The sequence below is a fragment of the Heterodontus francisci genome, chromosome 13, assembly GCF_036365525.1.
Source record: "Heterodontus francisci isolate sHetFra1 chromosome 13, sHetFra1.hap1, whole genome shotgun sequence".
Classification (NCBI taxonomy): Eukaryota; Metazoa; Chordata; class Chondrichthyes; order Heterodontiformes; family Heterodontidae; genus Heterodontus; species Heterodontus francisci.
The window spans coordinates 23,017,304-23,037,606 of record NC_090383.1 but is presented as its reverse complement, the minus strand read 5'-3'; the positions used below and the strand labels follow the sequence as shown (position 1 = coordinate 23,037,606).

At 46.2% G+C, this 20,303-nt stretch overlaps 1 protein-coding gene across 3 annotated transcripts in view; it reads left to right on the top strand.

Annotated features, from left to right (window-relative positions):
• The first annotated feature begins 1,298 nt into the window (after positions 1-1,298).
• Positions 1,299-20,303, top strand: part of acss1 (acyl-CoA synthetase short chain family member 1) — a 90,751-nt gene continuing 71,746 nt past the window's right edge. For 2 of the 3 annotated variants that reach the window (XM_068045761.1, XM_068045759.1), the window contains exons 1-4: positions 1,299-1,736; positions 12,129-12,225; positions 13,618-13,817; positions 17,072-17,247. In XM_068045761.1, the coding sequence (XP_067901862.1) occupies positions 1,388-1,736; positions 12,129-12,225; positions 13,618-13,817; positions 17,072-17,247 (822 nt within the window). In that variant the 5' untranslated portion in view covers positions 1,299-1,387. The remainder of the gene's footprint in view (positions 1,737-12,128; positions 12,226-13,617; positions 13,818-17,071; positions 17,248-20,303) is intronic. The other variant, XM_068045760.1, reaches the window with a different exon arrangement.

Here is a 20,303-nt window from a genome sequence, read left to right as displayed (position 1 = left end):
TGGACAGTGTCAATAGTGGACAGTGTAAATGACGGACAGTGTCAGTAGTGGACATTATAACTGATGGACAGTGTCACTGGTGGACAGTGTAAATGATGGACAGTGTCAATAGTGGACATTGTATATGATGGACAGTGTCAGTAGTGGACATTGTAAATGATGGACAGTGTCAATAGTGGACAGTGTAAATGACGGACAGTGTCAGTAGTGGACATTGTAAATGACGGACAGTGTCAGTAGTGGACAGTGTATATGATGGACAGTGTCAGTAGTGGACATTGTAAATGAGGGACAGTGTCAGTAGTGGACATTATAACTGATGGACAGTGTCACTGGTGGACAGTGTAAATGATGGACAGTGTCAATAGTGGACAGTGTAAATGACGGACAGTGTCAGTAGTGGACAGTGTAAATGACGGACAGTGTCAGTAGTGGACATTGTAAATGACGGACAGTGTCAGTAGTGGACAGTGTATATGATGGACAGTGTCAGTAGTGGACATTGTAAATGACGGACAGTGTCAGTAGTGGACATTGTAAATGACGGACAGTGTCAGTAGTGGACAGTGTAAATGACGGACAGTGTCAGTAGTGGACATTGTAAATGACGGACAGTGTCAGTAGTGGACAGTGTAAATGACGGACAGTGTCAGTAGTGGACAGTGTAAATGACGGACAGTGTCAGTAGTGGACATTGTAAATGACGGACAGTGTCAGTAGTGGACATTGTAAATGACGGACAGTGTCAGTAGTGGACAGTGTATATGATGGACAGTGTCAGTAGTGGACATTGTAAATGACGGACAGTGTCAGTAGTGGACATTGTAAATGACGGACAGTGTCAGTAGTGGTGACCGGTACCGGCTTTATATTTGCAGTGCATTTTTGAAATTGAATTCCAATTCCCAAACTGCCACGGCTCGATTTGAACTCATGTTCTCTGGTTTACGGGTCTATTAACATAACCAGCACAAGACCTTACTCCACTCTAATTGCTGAGCAGTTGTGAAAATATGTTAAACGATAATGGTGGATTACATCTTCACACAAAATATAATAATAGGTGCCATAATTGAATATTTAATTATACACAGGTGAATCTACTAAAGTTTCTTTGTGATGTCAGCCTGCTTTTGTGATCTCAGACGTGCAGAGATAATCTGTGGAGATTAAGTCCCCTCATACAATATTCTGGTACGTCTTGTTTTAGATCTCTCACTATCCTTACCTCAAAGGCGCCCCTTCTTACTCAACCCTCTCTATGCTACGCAGCTTCCTCTTGTGGGTTGGACTCTACTCAGACTGGACTCCACTTCAAGGCAAGTTCAGTTTACAAGGAATCTTCCTGAGGAACCTCCCCTCGGCGCTGGTGAGCAGGTGAACTGAAATGGCAACGATCGTGGCGGGCCAGCGTCTGCTGCAGATACCCTTCAAACGGTGCCTACTTCCCGGTGCATGTGTCAAGTCGAAGGCTGCCGCTCGGGGTTTGGAGCCAAAGAGGATCCGACCGTTCCACGTTACCCCTCCAGCCGCCAACATGCCGGAAGCCAGCTCCTTCCCCGGGGTGAGATCATACGCCGAGTTGATGGACCTCTCCATCGGGGATCCCGACAAGTTCTGGGGGACTCTGGCCAAGGAGACACTTGTGTGGAACCAGCTCTTCCACCGGGTCCACGATTGTGACTTGAGCAAAGGCTTCATCGCCTGGTTTCTGGGGGGACAGCTCAACGTGTCAGGTACAAAAACCTTTCCACTATCAGCACTGCAACTTTCTAACTTGGTGTGTACTTTCTGGATATTGTACATTTCTAATAAGCATCTGAAAAATAATGGGTGACATCAATCCCACATTGATAGATGCCATCCCAAATAAATGTCGCTTTAGAAAAAGGAGTTTCTTGGAGTCATTATAAACCAGATGAAGGAATATTCTCTCCCCTCCAAAAATGGTGATTGCAATGACGACGCTATAAAAATACGGGTGTTGGTATTTTGTGTGTGGGAAGTTTTGTAAGTTGAAGGCAAAAAATACTCTAACACCTTTGTTTCAGGAAATAGATTTTTTTTCAAACCAGAACTTCTGGAGTCATATCAATGGAAATGAAAGTGAGTTACCACTTTCTTATTTGCTAAGAGATGTTCAGATGATTTTGTTACATTGTGATCGAACCTATCTTTTGTTTCGTTTACAAAACTTTAAAATAGTAAACTTCTTAACTGCAACCAAACCAAACTACAGCTTTACTGAGGAGGGAGGGGAGGGGCGGGGTCAGACACATAAGGACAGCCTCTGATGAAAAAGAACCATTTGGCCCATTGAAAATCATCATTTGTCAATCGAGTAGATTGGGGGAGCTAGTGAGGCCATCAGAGAGGTGGATCAGATCAGAGGGGCTGGAGAGGACATTGTCATAATTAGATTGGCAAGAGTGGTGAGGACAAAACAATGTAATGTACTGAAGATGCATGATTCGGTGAGGGTGCACCTTATACTAGCGGAGATACTGAGCGGGAGAGAGTGCAGTCTATTTTAATTCGAGTCATGAGATAAGCAGGTGAGTAGCAGTTGGTGGGGAGTGGTCATATTGCTATCAATGTGATACAATGACAAGCCAGTGTTAGAATGCGTTCAGTGGTAACCGACAAGTGGTGGGGAGGCGGATTTTAACGACCAGGCGCCTAATCCTGACAGTGGGAAGCTGTTTTACAGGCCAGACCTCATTACCATGCCTCTAGTGACTACTGAATGGCTGTCCTGCTGCAGCTCACCACCTATGGGCCAGTGCAATATTGGGTGGAATAGAGGCCAACATGGCCAGCAGGTAGGTAGGTAGGTCCAAGGAGTGGGGAATGAGGTGATCATGGAGTGGAGGGAAGTGCGCACGGTGGCAGCAGCTCATTACATGTGTGAGGCACAGAGCAGCGCTGCTGCTCCCTCATGGCCTCATGGACCCACAAAAAATATTTTAAACTTAACCATTTTGGGCATTTTCTGCTTGAGCACCCAGTCCATCAGAATTGCAAACAGCTTCCTATGTATGTCATAGGATTCCCCGCCCCGCAACCCCCACCAACCTATTTGCATTCTAAAATAATGCACTAGGTTAGCTGTGGCTCGGTTGGTAGCACTCCTGCCTCAGAGTCAGAAGGTTGATGGTTCCAGTCATAACTCCAGATTTGAGCAGGCTGACACTCCAGTGCAGTACTGAGGGACAATTGCACTGTGAAGGTGCCATCTTTCAGATGTGATGTTAAACTGAGACCCTTTCAGGTAAACATAAAAGATCCCTTGACACTATTTTGAAGAAGAGCTGGGGAGTTCTCTCAGCGTCCTGGCCCAACATTTATTTCTCAACCAACATCACAAAAGCAGATTGGTCTTTTTTTCATTGCTGTTTGTGGGACTCCTTTGGTGCAAAAATTGCCTGCTAAATTTCACAGAATTATTACAGCACAGAAGGAGGCCATTCGGCCCATCATGTCTCCACCAGTTCTCCGAATGAACAATTCACTTAGTGCCTTTCCCCCACCTCCTCCCCGTAACCCTGCACATTCTTCCTTTTCAGATAAATAGAAATTTCCTCCATTACAACAGTGACAATGGGCCTCTGAGGGATGGAAACAGAGGCAGAGTGGGCCCATAAAATTGCATGAGAAGGCAGAGGGGTTGCCTTCCTAACACCTTCCTGACACCTTCAAATTTAGTCCAGGGCAGAAAAGACCAAATGCCTTCCCATCCCAGGCCAATTGAGCATCTTAAGTGGTCAATTAATGGTTACTTAAGGGCCTCTTCCCACCTCCACCTCAATTTTATTGACGGTGGAGGGGCCTGCCATCACAGGAGATTCTGCCAAGTAAAACCTGGCATCCTCCCAGTGGGGTCGAGGCGTGCCCTCCTTTGGGGGCAATGTAGGGCCCCCAGAGAGCTCCCTGTAGCGGTGATGGCTGCCCACACCCCCTCAGGAAGAACTCCCCTGCCACCCCGTCACTGGGGCCTGCCTGAATGGCTCTGGCAGCCCTGACCCCACTTACTTCTCCCTGGGTCTTCTCCATCTTCAGCACTGCAGAACCTCCTGCAGTACCAGCAGTGACCACTACTCCCAGTAGTGCTGTCAGCCTTCCAATTGGCTGGCATCTCTTGGAGGCGGGAGCTCGTCCCTTACAGGGACAGCGTCCCCCATGGTGGGCAGTTAATCTCACCGGTGGTCTGACAGAGGGCCGAGGCAGGCTCTCCTCCTGCCTTCCGGCCACTACCAGGACCCCAATGACCGGAAGAAAATCCAGGCCTTGACTTCCAAAGTACTTAATTGACTGTAATGTGCTTTGGGATGTCTTGCGGTTGTGAAAGATGCTGTATAAATGTGTTCCTTACTGATGCCTTTACTTGGCAGTGGAAGAAACCATGATCAGTGGCCTTTGATCCTGTTCTGAGTAGGTTTTGAGTAAAATGGTTGTAACCAATTCTAGAGCTTCAGGCCAGGGAGTGCGTAGCACCGTTCGGGTGGTGGTGAAGGATAATGAAGGAGGTGCACCTGTTGACCATACCTTCTTCATTAAGAAAGTCAGTATCGATTGCTGAGGATTCCAAGCTGCAGACATCTTCTGCCTGCAGGATCTCCCCGGCAGTGGATATTTTGACGTGACATTCAATAACGTGGCGGGATGCATCAAGTTCCTGAAGGTGTTCATGGAGAGGGGAAACCAGGTGCCGCTGTCGATCCTCACAGTGGAGCCACTCTTCACGCTGTCGTCGCAACGCGACCGGGTGGTGACAATTCACCTCTACAACCCCCATGTTCCTGTCATGGATGTACTCACCTTCCTCAGCAATAGCACTGATGTCAAGGACCCATTTGGGATTTGGACCAGCAAGCAGCAGGTCAAGGTGACCTTGAAGGTCAATGCCAACAGAGCCATCATCCATCCTCCCTCCAGCTTCGCTATCAGGGGAAGTCGAGGCTTCTTGGTCTATGCGGGGCAGCCAAGGGTTTGTCACACCTGTGGCAAATCTGGTCATGTGGCAGCCAACAGCAGCACAGTCGTCTGCAAGAAGGAAGGCCATCAGACCAAGGACTGTAAGCAGAGTAAGTGCTGCAACCTGTGCGGTGAGGCAGGCCACCTCTACAAAACCTGCCCCAAATGCTGCCTCAGTTATGCTGAGGCGGCAAGGTCCAAGGAAAGGCTGGGAGAAGGAACGACGAATGCGTCTGGTGCTGGGAAGGAGACAAACAACCCTCTCCGCAGTGAGGAAAGTCTACCTGAGAAGGATAAGAAAGGGGAGACAGCTGCAACCAGCGACCCAACACCTACCCCATGTTCGGAAACCCCTTCTCTACAGACAGAATCCATGGAGGAGGAGGCAGCAGATGGACAAACTGGTCAATGGTAAGTGGTACAAAGGAAAACCACAAAGAAAAACCTCCAAAAAACGAACAGGCCACCACCCAAACCAGTGGCAAGAGGAGGCTACCATCTGAGACAGACTACAGCAGCTCCTCTTCACTGGACAAGGAAGGGCCGGAATGACGGCACCTGCAAAAGAAGTGGCAGAACTCAAAGAAGCTGGAAGATAAAGCCCCCCCAGCTCTGGGGCACTGGAAGCTGTGATGGGCCCAGCGTGCCCCAACCCCACAGCACCGAACCCAGCGACATGCCCAGCGCATCCCAGCTCCAGGACACCGAGAGCAAAGAAGCGTCTGGCGCACTCCAGCTCCGGGAAGCTGGGAGCAGTGATGTCTTCGAGGAGCAATAGAGGGGAAAGACACCAACAGCGGAGGACAGCCCAAGCCTTGCTGCCTAAAAGACCCCCCTTCCCCCGATGTCACCCCAGCGGAACAAACCCCCCATGAGAAACCAGGAGGGGTTTCTGAGCCCAACGAATGTGAAACAGCTTGCGTACACTATGGGTATGCAGGAACGTACCCAAGGACTGGGGCTAGTAAGGACAACTGGTGTGGGAAGCAATGCCTAACTTTAAAATGGGGATAAAGATTGCTTCGATTAATGTGCGTAGCATTAAATCCACTACGTGATGTGTTTCAACCTTGGACTACCTCGCCAAGGTTTCTGCAGGAGTGTGGAATACCACACCTCAGCACCTACAGGCAATGGTCGCAATGGTAGTCCCACGGGCCATCGATTTGGTAGGGGGTAATGATTCCCGTGCCTCCGGCTGGGTATTCTGCCGTGGGGAGGCAACCTCACCATCTCCGAAGTTAAGGATGTAGTAGGCGGCCGCATCCTTGTAGCAGGTGTAATGTACAACAATGCTCTGCTCCGGTTGACCAACGTGTACGCCCCGGCTCAATGCAGCGAGCGGCTGACGATCCTCCAGCAGCTCCCACTGCTGCTGGCAACATCCAGACCTAGGCAGTGACTTCAACTATATCATTAACGCAGCTGGACGATCCAGCAGGGATGATAGCAAACTGAACACTATGTCCAGATTCCTGATGGAAACAGTGAAAGATGCCAAGCTGCACGACGTCTTCAGCAACCCTGCAGACAGTGCGCAGCGTAGATACACCTGGTCAAGACCGGAATAGTCTGCCCGTTCCAGGATTGACTTCCTGTTTTGTGTCCCGTGCTTTCACGGTCAGATTCACCGACGTCAAGCCGGTGTTCTTCTCTGACCACTGCCTCTTACTGGCCGACTGTCACTTACAGGATAACTAGCGAGTTGGCAGGGGGACATGGAAGCTCAATGCTACACTGCTAACCCCAGAGAACGTTAAGGAACTCAAAAGGGATTACAAAGTTGGAGAACCATGAAACTCCTCTTTGAGTCTCCGGTGCACTGGTGGGAGGTGATCAAGGAGAACATCAAGAGGTTCTTTATCCTCAAAGGTGTTCAGAAGGTGAGAGACAGAGGGAAATGTCCTGACTCCAGAAAAGAATGCAAAATCTGCTCCGGCTGCAGTCGATGGGGGTCGAGGTCAAGGAGGATCTCCAAGAGGTGAAGAGCCAGCAGGCCTCGCTCTTTGCCACGGAGGCCTCCAAGATCATCTTTCAGTCCAGAGTCTGCTCCATTGAGCAGGATGAGACGTGCTCGCGTTACTCCTTCCAAAAGGTACACAGAGAGAGCTAAGTGATCAGCAGCCTGAAGGAAGAGGATGGCTCAGTAATGTCATCACTGTCTGACATACTAAGGATCAGCCAATCCTTTTATGCTGGGCTGTACGACGTGAAGCCCACGGACAGCAGAGCCTCCCAGTCCTTCCTGTCATTTATCATGGAGGTCTTAGATGACAACATGAGGGAGAGACTGGACAAACCGGTAACTCTGAATGAGCAGTCAGCTCCTTCGAGACGAGTAAAACTCCCAGAAGCAACGGCTTACCGGTTGAGTTGTATTCGGCTCTGTGGGACTGGGTCGGCCCAGACCTGCTGGAAGTGTACAAGAGTATGCTCCTGGCCGGCAGCATGTCAGAATCCATGAGGAAAGGCATCATCACCCTCATCTACAAGCGGAAGGGGGAGAGGACGGAAATCAGAAATTGGCGGCCCATCTCACTGCTTAATGTTGACTACAAGATTCTGTCCAAAGTCATTACCAGTTGGGCCAAGTCTGCTCTGGAGTTGGTGATTCACCCCGATCAGACCTGTACTGTACCCGGCAGGAAGATCTCTGATAGTCTCGCGCTACTCAGGGATACGATCGCCTATGTATGGGACAGAAGGGTGGACACCTGCCTCATCAGCTTGGACCAGGAGAAGGCTTTTGACAGGATATCACACACCTACATGATGGACGTGCTTTCCAAAATGGGGTTTGGGGAGGGAATCTGCAATTGGATCAAACTGCTCTACACGAACATCAATAGCGCAGTCTCAATCAATGGGTGGGAATCAGAGAGTTTCCCGATCCAATCTGGAGTCAGACAGAGCTGTCTTCTCTCCCCTGTCTTGTTTGTTTGCTGTATCGAACCTTTTGCTGAGTCCATTAGGAAGGATGTGGGCATAAGAGGGGTGACAATCCCAGGCAGCGGAGGCACTCAGGTTAAAGCCCCCCTATGCATGCTGTCTTCTGCTCAGATCCGCTGTCCGTTCACAGACTGATGAGCATCTGCGACCAGTTCGAACTGGCCTTGGGAACCAAAGTTAACCACGGCAAGAGTGAGGCCATGATCTTTGGGAACTGGGCTGACCGATCCTTTGTCCCCTTCACCATCAGGTCAGACTACCTGAAGGTGCTGGGGATATGGTTCGGAAGGGCTGGGGCGTATGCCAAAACCTGGAAGGAGCGAGTAGCCAGGGTACACCATAAACTGAGCATGTGGGAACAGCGATCTCTCTCCATTGTGGGTAAGAACCTGGTCATCAGGTGCGAGGTGCTCACGTTGTTGCTGTATGTGGCGCAGGTCTGGCCCATACCCCACTCCTGTGCCATGGCAGTCTCACCCGAGCCATTTTCCGCTTTATCTGGCGATCCAAAATGGACCGGGTCTGGAGGGACATGATGTTCAAACCTCTGGATAAGGGCAGGAAAAATGTACCCAACTTCGCCCTCATCCTGATGACCACTTTCGTGTGCGGCTACATCAAGCTGTGTGTAGACCTCCAGTACGGAAACACCAAGTGTTGCTACGTGCTGAGGTTATATCTGTCCCAAGTGTTGCGAAGGATGGGTCTGGTCACATTGCCGCAGAACGCTCCATTCAGTTGGACCATGCCATACCACCTATCCTTCGTGGGAAATTTTCTGTGGGAAAACACCTTTGACCACCAATCCATCAGGCAGCGGTCTGCACAGAATGTCCTCAAGGCCCTACGAGAAAAGGAGATAGTGGGTCCTGTCGGATGGTTCCCCGAGCAGACTGCTAAGGTCATTTGTCAGAATGCCTCATTACCAGAACTTTCAAACAAGCACCAAAACATAGCTTGGCTGGTGGTGAGAAGGGCTCTCCCCATCAGATCCTTCCTGCACGCTCGGAGTCTCGCCCCCCTCCACATGCTGCCCTCAAGGTGGTTGCAGTGGGGAAGAGACAATTGCCCACCTCCTTCTCGAATGTGTCTTTGCAAAGCAGGTCTGGAAAGAGATGCAGTGGATTTTGTCGAGGTTCATCCCAAGCAGCTGTCTAACACAGGGGTCTATGCTCTACGGGCTGTTCCCAGGGACGCACACCGAGATAAACATCAACTGCTGCTGGAGGACCATCAATTCGGTGAAAGAAGCCCTTTGGTCTGTCTGAAACCTGCTGGTCTTCCAGTGCAAAGAGTTGTCCACGACTGAGTGTTGCAGACTGACACATTCCAAGGTCCAGGACTATGTGCTGAGGGACGCACTAAAGCTTGGAGCAGCCGCTGCAAAGGCTCAGTGGGGAAAGACACTGTGTAAGGTCCTCCTGCCATAGTGAACTGAGGGGCTGGATCCATGGGAACTCTGTTGGGCTGTATACACCAAATATGGGTTTGATGTAAATTGTACATGGCATGTAAAATGGAATGGAAGGGTTGTGAAGCAAATCACTCCTGTATCAAAGAAAACTGATTTCCTTTGCACTTTTTGGAATTTCAACTTTGTGCTGTTTTGAACTGCTTTGTAATGCAAATTTTACAGAATTTTATGATTAAAGTTTATTTTTGGGGGAAAAAAATAATGAAAACCTATTAATCTCAGTCTTGAAAATTTAAATTGCTCCAACATCCACAGCTTTTGGGGAGAGAGTTCAACATTTCCATGACACGTTGTGTGAAAAAGTGCTTCCTGATTTCACTCCTGAATGGCCCAGCTTGAATTTTAAAATAATGTTCAGGCTTCTCCTACCAGGCGAAATAGTTTCTCCATACCTATCCTATCAAATTCTTTGACCATTTTAAACACCTTGTATGATCAACCCTTAATTTGCTAAACCCAGGAGATTATAAGCCAAGTTTATGCAACCTACCCTCATAATTTAAACCTATGAAACCCGGTGTTATTCTGGTGAATATGCTCTGCACTCTCTCCAAGGCTAATATATCCTTCCTGAGGTGCTATGCCCAAATCTGAACTCAGCACTTCTGATGGGGCTGGCCAAGGCGCTGTACAACTGAAGAATCACTTGCTCCCCATTGTATTCCAGATAGAACTGATGAAGCCAGTGAGCAGCAGAGGCAAAACTAGTTTGAGGGCAGCTGAATAATACAAAGCTTGAACTGCTTTGGCAAAACACCAAGTAACTTGACTGCATGTCAATTTTTGGTTTACCTATTACTTTACACCATAGTGTCTCTGCGCCACTGCTGACATGTAACCAATTTCTGAAGGGGGCTTTCGTACCCTATTTTTCCTAGTGATGTGCTTTGAAGCAGACAAATCACATTTGTTCAAGGTCTGTCATTGTAAATAAAGCATTCCTTTCCTTTGGACTTTGGTCATGTGCTTAGCAGGAGACTCAACAACCATCACAAGGACACAAGGAGACTGAAGGAGCTAGGAGCAGTGGAATGAGCTCCAGGGCAATGAAGGTCATTTTTGGCACCAATGAGTATTATCAAACAATCGCTTCTTCTTGACAAAGGAACAAGTTGTTCCGGGTACATAAATTATACACTCAAAAGAAATTAAATTTCTGAGGAATTTATGCTATGTTTGCTATTTATTCTGTCATGGGTAGTTAAAACTAAGAAAAAACTTTCAAATATTGAAAATCAGAAATAAAGATAGAAAGTGTTGCCAATTTAGAACCTAATTTCCTCTCCAGCACCAAGACTGCCTACTTCCACATCCCTCCCCATCCTGTAACATTGCCTATCTCCATCCCTGCCTCAGCTCATCTGCTGCTGAAATCCTCATCCATGCTTTTGTTACCTCGAGATTTGACTATTCAAATGCTGTCCTGGCCGGCCTCCCATCTTCATCGTTCATAAACCTGAGCTCATCTAAAACTCTGCTGCCCGTATCCTAATTTGTTCACCTCTGTGTTCACTGGCCTACATTGACTCCCAGACCCTGAAAACCTTGATTTAAAAATTCTCATTCTTGTGTTTAAATCCCTCCATGGCTTTGCCTGTCCACATCTCTGTAACCTCCTCCAGCCCCACAACCTCAGAGAACTGCGCTCCTCCAATTCTGGTCTCTTGCTCATACCCACGTCCTTCGCCCCAGCATTGCCAGCCGTGCCTTTGGCTATCTGGGCCCTAAGTTCTGGAATTCCCCCTGTAAACCTCACTGCCTCTTCAACTCTCCACCTCCCTCTCCTCCTTTAAGACACTTCTTAAAACCCACCACTTTGACTGAGCTTTTAGTGACCCTTCCGAATATCTCTGTCTTTGGCATGGTGCCAGTTTTTGTCTGATTATGCTCCTGTGAAGCACCTTGGGACATTATACTATGTTACAGCACATTAATGAGAGATTGAAGGCAGTGAACTTGTAACCTGAACACAAATTTAAGATAATAGGCTAAAGAACCAGAGGGGAAATGAGGAGAACTTTTTTTTAAAAAACAAGTTGTTATGATCCGGAACACTGCCTGAAAGGATGGTGAAATTAGATTCAGCAGTAACTTTCAAAAGGGAATTTGATATATACTTGAAAAGGAAAATGTTCAGGGCTATGGGGGAAAGAACGAAGGAGTGGAAATAATTGGATAGTTCTTTCAAAGAGCCAATGCATGATGGACCAAATGATCTCATTCTGTGCTGTAAGATTCTAAGATTCTATAACTATTAAAATAAGCATCAACATAATCTGTGTGAAGCAAATGCATTAGCACATGTTGAGTGCTTGTGCAGGATGTTTGGAAAGGAATTTTTACTGCCATTTGTGTGACCCTCTCTATGTTTATCTTGCACTTTTAATTGTTTCCACATCCCTTCAAGGAGGAATGATAACATTTCTTGTGTAACATATAGTGGTATAACCCTAAACATCTCTGCCTCTCTATCTCGCTTGCCTTTTGTAAGATGCTCCCTAAAACCTCCCTCTTTAACCAGGTTTGTGGTCACTTGTCCTAGTATCTCCTTCAGTGTCAAATTTTGTTTGATAACACTCCTGTGAAGCACCTTGGGATGTTTTACTACGTTAAGAGTGGTTGTTGTTAAATACGCTATATAAATGCAAGCTGTTTTGTTGGTACTTTGCATTAAGTTGTCACCTCTAACAGTTATCATTAGCCTCATTTATTAACTTTGATTTATTCTCAGTGAATTGTTTAGATCGCCATGCCAACCAGTTCCCCAATAGGGTGGCTTTGATCTGGGAAAGGGATGAACCAGGCACTGAATTGAAGATTACATACAGGTACGATTATTTATCATACAATAGTTCTTTAGAAATAGTTTAATTAACAATCTTAAATGCGGTCAAATTTGTGGAAATTGTGAAATTGAATTCAGTTATTTAATTGAATTAACTTGGGCCTTCTGGATTCTTCTTTGGCCTCCTTATCTCGAGAGACAATGGATAAGCGCCTGGAGGTGGTCAGTGGTTTGTGAAGCAGCGCCTGGAGTGGCTATAAAGGCCAATTCTAGAGTGACAGGCTCTTTCACAGGTGCTGCAGAGAAATTTGTTTGTCGGGGCTGTTACACAGTTGGCTCTCTCCTTGCGCTTTTGTCTTTTTTCCTGCCAACTACTAAGCTCTTCAACTCGCCTTCTGGATTATCATGACAAAAACAATATTTTGCTAATGTCCTTCAATGGGGAGAACCTGAAATTGTCTGGCCTGCATGCGACTCCGATTCCACATTCCTGACCCCGAATATCCTCAGGGCAAGTAATGTTGAGTAATAAATATGACTGTGCCAGTATTTCCCGGATCCCCGAACAATGAAAAGAAAAATGGGGACTGATAACTATCTGGTTTACAGTGTAAATCTCACATTATGACTGAATATGGAATCTTCATAAGAATTCAAAACACATTTTTTGTTCACTACTCTCTAAGCATCAGGAGGGAAGCTGGAGTCCAGGACAGGGAAGGCCTGCACTTCCCTGTACGGCCTAAAGATGCACTCCTAGAAGCAAAGTTTTAATCTTACCTGGAGAGGCCTCTTCAAAGTCGAAATCTGTTTAGTTTAGTTTGGTTTAGAGATACAGCACTGAAACAGGCCCTTCGGCCCACCAAGTCTGTGCCGACCATCAACCAACCATTTTTACTAATCCTACACTAATTCCATATTTCTTCCACAACCCCACCTGTCCCTATATTTCCCTACCTATACTATGGGCAATTTATAATGGCCAATTAACCTATCAACCTGCAAGTCTTTGGCATGTGGGAGGAAACCGGAGTACCCGGAGAAAACCCACGCAGACACAGGGAGAACTTGCAAACTCCACACAGGCAGTACCCGGAATTGAACCCGGGTCGCTGGAGCTGTGAGGCTGCGGTGCTAACCACTGCGCCACTGTGCTGCCCTACTTGTACTGCTTGTACTGCTGGGGCAGCTTTCTTTTGGCTTAAGGTGGCGTTGAGTCCTAGTGACATAAAAGTACACCAATGTGCATATGTATATGAGGCACCACATGTGCCTGAAAAATCAACCATTGTGAAATTGGAAAAGAGGGGTTGTTTAACCAGCTCCATTTTAACTGCCACCCTGCTGCCTGGTAGAAAATGTGCGATTGTCCCCAAAACTCCCACCTGTGCTTCTCCCTCCCCAGTGATTAGTAAATGGTTGTTTTCTGTTGCAGGGAACTTTTGGAGACCACATGCCGACTGGCCAACACTATGAAGCGTCACGGGGTGCAGAAAGGGGACAGAGTTGCTATCTACCTCCCAGTATCTCCCTTAGGCATTGCTGCAATGTTGGCTTGTGCTAGGATTGGCGCTGTGCACACGGTGATCTTCGCGGGGTTCAGCAGTCAAGCCCTGGGTGGAAGGATCCGTGATGGTATGTGGACAAAGATCTTTCACTCATTTCATTGTTTATTAATTTGTCAACTCAAGCATCTTGTATCTGGACCACACTCCACTCATTGGTCAGAAAGGTGTATTTGCTTAATTGACAGTTTATCCAATCAACGTACGTAATTTATGTGCCAGAATATCCCATTCTGCCTGTGATTTTATGAATAACCAAAATAATGGAGACAACCTAAAAGCCCATTAAGTAAATATATATGTTGTGTATAATGAAAATAGAGTTTACTCAGGAAAAGTAGGGAACATTTCTGGAATATATTTTTATATTACGTTAGACAGTCTTCATGAATTATATAATAAAAACAGGAAATGCTGGAAATACTCAGCAGGTCTGGCAGCATCTGTGGAGAGAGAAGCAGAGTTAACGTTTCAGGTCAGTGAAGGGTCACTGACCTGAAACGTTACCTCTACTTCTCTCGCCACACATGCTGCCAGACCTGCTGAGTATTTCCAGCATTTCTTGTTTTTATTTCAGATTTCCAGCATCTGCATTATTTTGCTTTTATTCATGAATTATATACTGGCTTTGGATTGCTGTATCGATATTTGTGTCAGAGAAGTAGCTAATACACAAAACTGTTCAAGTTCATCTCTGTTTCCAATGGATCACTTGGCTTCCGCTATGAGTGCAAGAGTCTCTATTCAGAAAATAATGAGGCCAGTTTGTTTCGTAGCTGGGTTGATCCTTCTTTGAAATGTTCATGCGGCCAAGTTGACAGACATGTTGATAGGTGCCTGTTCCAGATGGCAAAGAAGCCCCTGTGATTTGGATGCCCCAGCCTCATTTGAATTTGGCAAGCAAGCTGTGGACACCACAAGGGGCCTCCTGATGCACCTTGCCGTTCTTTGGACTTGGGAACAGTGGCCGGCTGGGATGCTGGCATAAATATGAGGGGATGGTGAGGCTGGGCTGACAGTGGCAGTCAATATTGCTGTGTAACCAGGAGCAGCATTTGGATTCAGCACAATCAGCAGAAATACTGCTCAACCCACCTACACACATCATATTCTAAACTCTATGAAGGATTTGTAAGAAGTTTTGCAGATTATTGGACAGCATAAGAAAAGTGTTCTGATAACATTATTTTAGGCTAAAAAATTATCTAGGGCACAGAATAGCCAGTAACCCCACCCCAGCGCCTGCCAGTGCCTGTAACAAACTCTAGAAAGCCTGAGGCAGATCCGACACCGACTCTGCTCAGCATTGCCCAATCTGGAAGGTGCGTTAACATATGCAAGGGGCCTATTGCCCGGTTAAGGCAGCTGCCTGGAGATACTAAATGTTATTCAAAGCCACAATGGTGTTAGCCATATTTTAGTTAAGAGCATAAGAAATAGGAACAGGAGTAGACCATATGGCCCCTCGAGCTTGTTTTGCCATTCAGTGCAATCATGGCTGACCCTCTGCCTCAACTCCACTTTCCTGCCTGCTCCCCATGTCCCTTGATTCCCTGAGAGACCAAATATCTGTCTATCTCAGCCTTAAATATATCCAATGATGGAGCATCCACTACCCCTCTGGGGTAGAGAATTCCAAAGATTCACAACCCTTTGAGTGAAGAAATTTCTCCTCATCCCAGGCCCAAATGATCGGCCCCTTATCCTGAGACTGTGCCCCCTGTTCTAGATTCCCCAGTCAGGCAAAACAGGAGCGTCTACTCTATCAAGCTCCTTCAGAGTCTTGTATGTTTCAATGAGAACACCTCTCATTCTTCTAAACTCCAGAGAGTATAGACCCAATTTACTCATCCTCTCATCATATGAAAAACCTCTCATCCCAGGAACCAATTTAGTGAATCTTCACTGTACTGCCTCCAATGCAAATATATCCTTCCTTAAGTATGGAGACCAAAACTGCGCACAATATTCCAGGTGTGGTCTCACCAAAGCCCAGTACAATTGTAACTGGTTCTTATACTCTAGCTATGAAGAGAGGTTGAGTAGATTAGGATTATTTTCATTAGAAAGATGGAGGTTGAGGGGGGACCTGATTGAGGTGTACAAAATCATGAGAGGTATAGACAGGTTGGATAGCAAGAAGCTTTTTCCCAGAGTGGGGGATTCAATTACTAGGGGTCACGAGTTCAAAGTGAGAGGGGAAAAGTTTAGGGGGGATATACGTGGAAAGTTCTTTACGCAGAGGGTGGTGGGTGCCTGGAACGCGTTGCCAGCGGAGGTGGTAGACGCAGGCACGATAGGGTCTTTTAAGATGTATCTAGACAGATACATGAATGGGCAGGAAGTAAAGAGATACAGACCCTTAGAAAATAGGCGACAGGTTTAGATAGAGGATCTGGATCGGCGTAGGCTTGGAGGGCCGAAGGGCCTGTTCCTGTGCTGTAATTTTCTTTGTTCTTTGTTCTTTGTACTCCAATCCCCTTTCAATAAAGGCTAAAGTGCCATTTGCCTTCCTAATTGCTTGCTGTTACTTGCATGTTAACTTTCTGTGTTCCTTGTACAAACGCACCCAAGTCTCTTTGAACATCAACTTTTTTTTAACATCAACATTTACAAGTTCCACACCTTTTAAAAAATATTGTACTTTTCCATTCTTACTATCAAAGTGAATAACCTCACACTTCCCCACATTATACTCCATCTGCCACCTTGTTGCCCATTCACTTAACCTGTCTATATCTCTTTACAGCCTCTTACATTCCTCTCGGTCTCTTCATCTAGAAGAACATAAGAACATAACAACACAAAAAATAGGAGCAGGAGTAGGCCATTCGACCCCTCAAGCCTGCCCCGCCATTCAATAAGATCATGGCTGATCTGCCCCAGACCTCAACTCCTCTTTCGTGCCAGCTCCTCATAGCCCTCAACTCCCCGATATTTCAAAAATCTATCTACCTCCTCTTTAAATACTTTCAGTGATCTAGCCTCCACAACTCTCTGGGGTAGAGAATTCCAGACATTCACTCCCCTCTGAGAGAAGAAATTCCTTCGCATCTCAGTTTTAAATGAGTGTCCCCTTATTCTGTCTGTGTCTATATCTACGTCATTAATATAGATTGTAAATAGCTGAGGACCTAGCATTGATCCTTGCTCCACTGCCTGCCAACTTGAAAATGCCCCATTTACCCCTTGGGCCTTGGGGTGTGTTACATAGCCCATGACATTGTTTTTGCTCCTGTTTTCTAGCTGTAGAACTGCATATCATTAGTATAATTTTTTTTAAAAAGCAGTGCATTATGATGCAATTTTTCTTTGACTAACTAGCCCAATGCAAGGTTGTTATCACCTGCAATCAAGGAGTCCGTGCTGGTCGTGTTATTGAACTGAAGAGGATGGTGGATGAGGCAGTCAGGGCATGTCCCACAGTAAAACATGTTTTTGTAGCACAGAGAACAGACAAGAAGGTTCCCATGGGCAACACCGACATACCACTCGAGGAGGTAAGCCATCATTAAAGTTATAATTTTGTTTGGATTTGAATGAACCTTTTTCGGTGCTTGGAAGAGTGATAATTTTAATTGCTATTTTATAAAGGTTTGTTACTGTTATGTGTAATAGCCATTGTTTGAGTGGCGGTACTGATCTCGACTATGAGATCCAATCAAAGCAGAAAAGCATAGGGATACCTAGGAAGAAAGAAATCCTTGCATTTATACAGTGCCTTTCATGACCTCAAAACATCCTAAAGTGTTTTAGAGCCAATCAAGTACTTTTGGAGCTTAGTCACTGTTGCAGGAAACACAGCAGCTAATCTGTGCAGAGTCAGGTCCCACAAACAGCAATGTGATATTTACCAGATAGTCTGTTTAGTGATGTGGTTTGAGTGAGAAATATTGAGCAGGATACTGGGGAGAACTCTCCTGCTCTTCAAACAGTACCATGGGATCTTTTACATCCACATGAGGGTAGATGGGGCCTCAGTTTAACACCTCATTCAAAAGAAAGTACCTGTGACAGTGCAGCCTCACTATTTCAGTGGAGTGTCAGCGAATCCCAATGTGGCTAATTGCATTTCTGGTGAGTAAATAAAAATGAGTAACAAGCACTAATCTTATCAATCTGTCTCCATCAATTAGTCTGAAACAGACCTAGATGTGAGGTGAGGAAAACCACAGTGATGGAGAGCTTTGGTAACCATTGGTCCAGAGTTACCTGTTCTTCCCAGAGCATGCTACCTTTACCACATGTCATGTCTCAGAAACTAGGAATGCAGAAAATTGGATTAATAATGCAGAGGATACAAGCTCAAATCTTGCTCAGCCAGTTTGAGAATCTGACTTCAGTTTTTAAAAATCTGGAAATAAAAAGCCAGTATCAGTCCTTGTGGAGATGAAGTCCCATCTTCATACTGAGGAAACTCTTCATAGTGTTGTGTAGCACAACCACTGTGCTAAATGGGATAGATTCAGAACAGGTCTAGCAGCTCAAAACTGGGCATCCATGAGGTCTTTGGGGCATCAGCAGCAGCAGAATTGTATTCAACCACAATATGTAACCTCATGGTCCAGCATATCCCTCACTCTACAATTACCATTTTGCCAGAGGCTCAACTCTGGTTCAATGAAGAATATAGGAGAATATGTCAGGAACAGAATATGTCAGGAACAGAACCCCTAAAAATGAAGTACCAACCTGGTAAAACTATGACACAGGACTACATGCATGCTAAAGACTGGAAGCAGCATGCTATGGACAGAGCTAAGTGATCAGATCAAAGCTCTGCAGTCCTGCTACATCCAGTTGTGAATGGAGGTGGGCAATTAAACAAGTAATGGGAGGAAGAGGAGGCTCCACAAACATCCCAATCCTCAATGATGGCAGAGCCCAGCACGAGTGCAAAAGACAAGGTGGAAAGGTTTGCAACATCTTCAGCCAGAAGTGCCAAGTGGATGATCCATCTCAGCTTTCTCCTGAGGTACCCATCAGTACAGATGGCAGCCTTCAGTCAATTTGATTCACTCCACGTGATTCCAAGAAACAGCTGATGCAATGGATACAGTAAAGGCCATAGGTCCTGACACCATTCCGGTTGTCATACTGAAAACTTGTGCTCCAGAACTAGCTGCGCCCCTAGTCAAGTTGTTCCAGTATAGCTGCAACACTAGCATCTACCCGATAAAGTGGAAAATTGCCCAGTTATGTCCTGTTCATGAAAACACATACGAACATACAAATTAGGAGCAGGAGTAGGCCACTTGGCCCCTCAAGCCTGCTCCGCCATTCAATAAGATCAAGGTTGATCTGATTGTAATCTGGACTCCACTTTCATGCCTACCCCAATAACCTTTCACCCGCTTGCTTAACAAGAATCTACCTCTGCCTTAAAAATATTTAAAAACTCTGCTTCTACAGCCTTTTGAGGAAGAGAGTTCCAAAAACTCTTGACCCTCTGAGAGAAAGATTTCTCCTCATCTCCATCTTAAATGGGCTATCCCTTATTTTTAAACAGTGCCCCCTAGTTCTAAATTCTTCTACAAGAGGAAACATCCTTTCCACATCCACCCTGTCAAGACACCTGAGGATCTTATATGTTTCAATCAAGTCGCCTCTTACTCTTCTAAACTCCAGTGGATACAAGCCTAGCCTGTCCAACCTTTCCTCATAAGACAACCTACTTATTCCAGGTATTAGTCTAGTAAACCTTCTCTGAACTGCTTCCAACACATTTACATCCTTCCTTAAATAAGGAGACCAATACTGTACACAGTACTCATCTTCGCAATCATCTTCGCTTGACAGTCAATGGCATTACCAACGCTGAATTCCCCTACCATCAACATCCTGTGGCGGTGGGGGTGGGGTGGGGTCACCATTGACTAGAAACTGAACTGGACCAGCCACATAAATACTGTGGCTACAAGAACAGGCCAGAGGTTAGGAATTCTGTGGCAAGTAACTCACCGCCTGACTCCCCAAAGCCTGTCCACCATCTACAAGGCACAAGTGTGATGGAATACTCTCCACTCGCTGCACGAGTGTGGCTCCAACAACACTCAACAAGCTCAACAGCAACCAGGACAATGCAGCCTGCTTGATTGGCACCCCATCCACCAGCTTAAATATTCACTCCCTCCACTATTAGTGCACAGTGGCAGAAGTGTGTACCAAATACACGATGCACTGTAACAACTTCCCAAGGCTTCTTTGACAGCACCTTACAAACCTGCAACCTCAACCACAAAGTCAGCAAGAGCAAGGGCAGCAGATGCATAGGAACACCACCATCAAGTTCCCCTCCAAGTCACACACCATCCTGACCTAGAACTATATCACCATTCCTTCACTGTCCCTGGGTCAAAATCCTGGAACTCCCTTCCTAACAGCATTGTGGGGTGTATCTACACCACATAGACTGCAGCAGTTCAATAAGGTGGCTCACCACCATCTTCTCAAGGGCAATTAGGGATGGTCAATAAATGCTGACCTTGCCAGTAACACCCACATCCCATGAATGAACTAAAAGTAAAAGTGACATTGAGCTATTGTTAAAAATCCA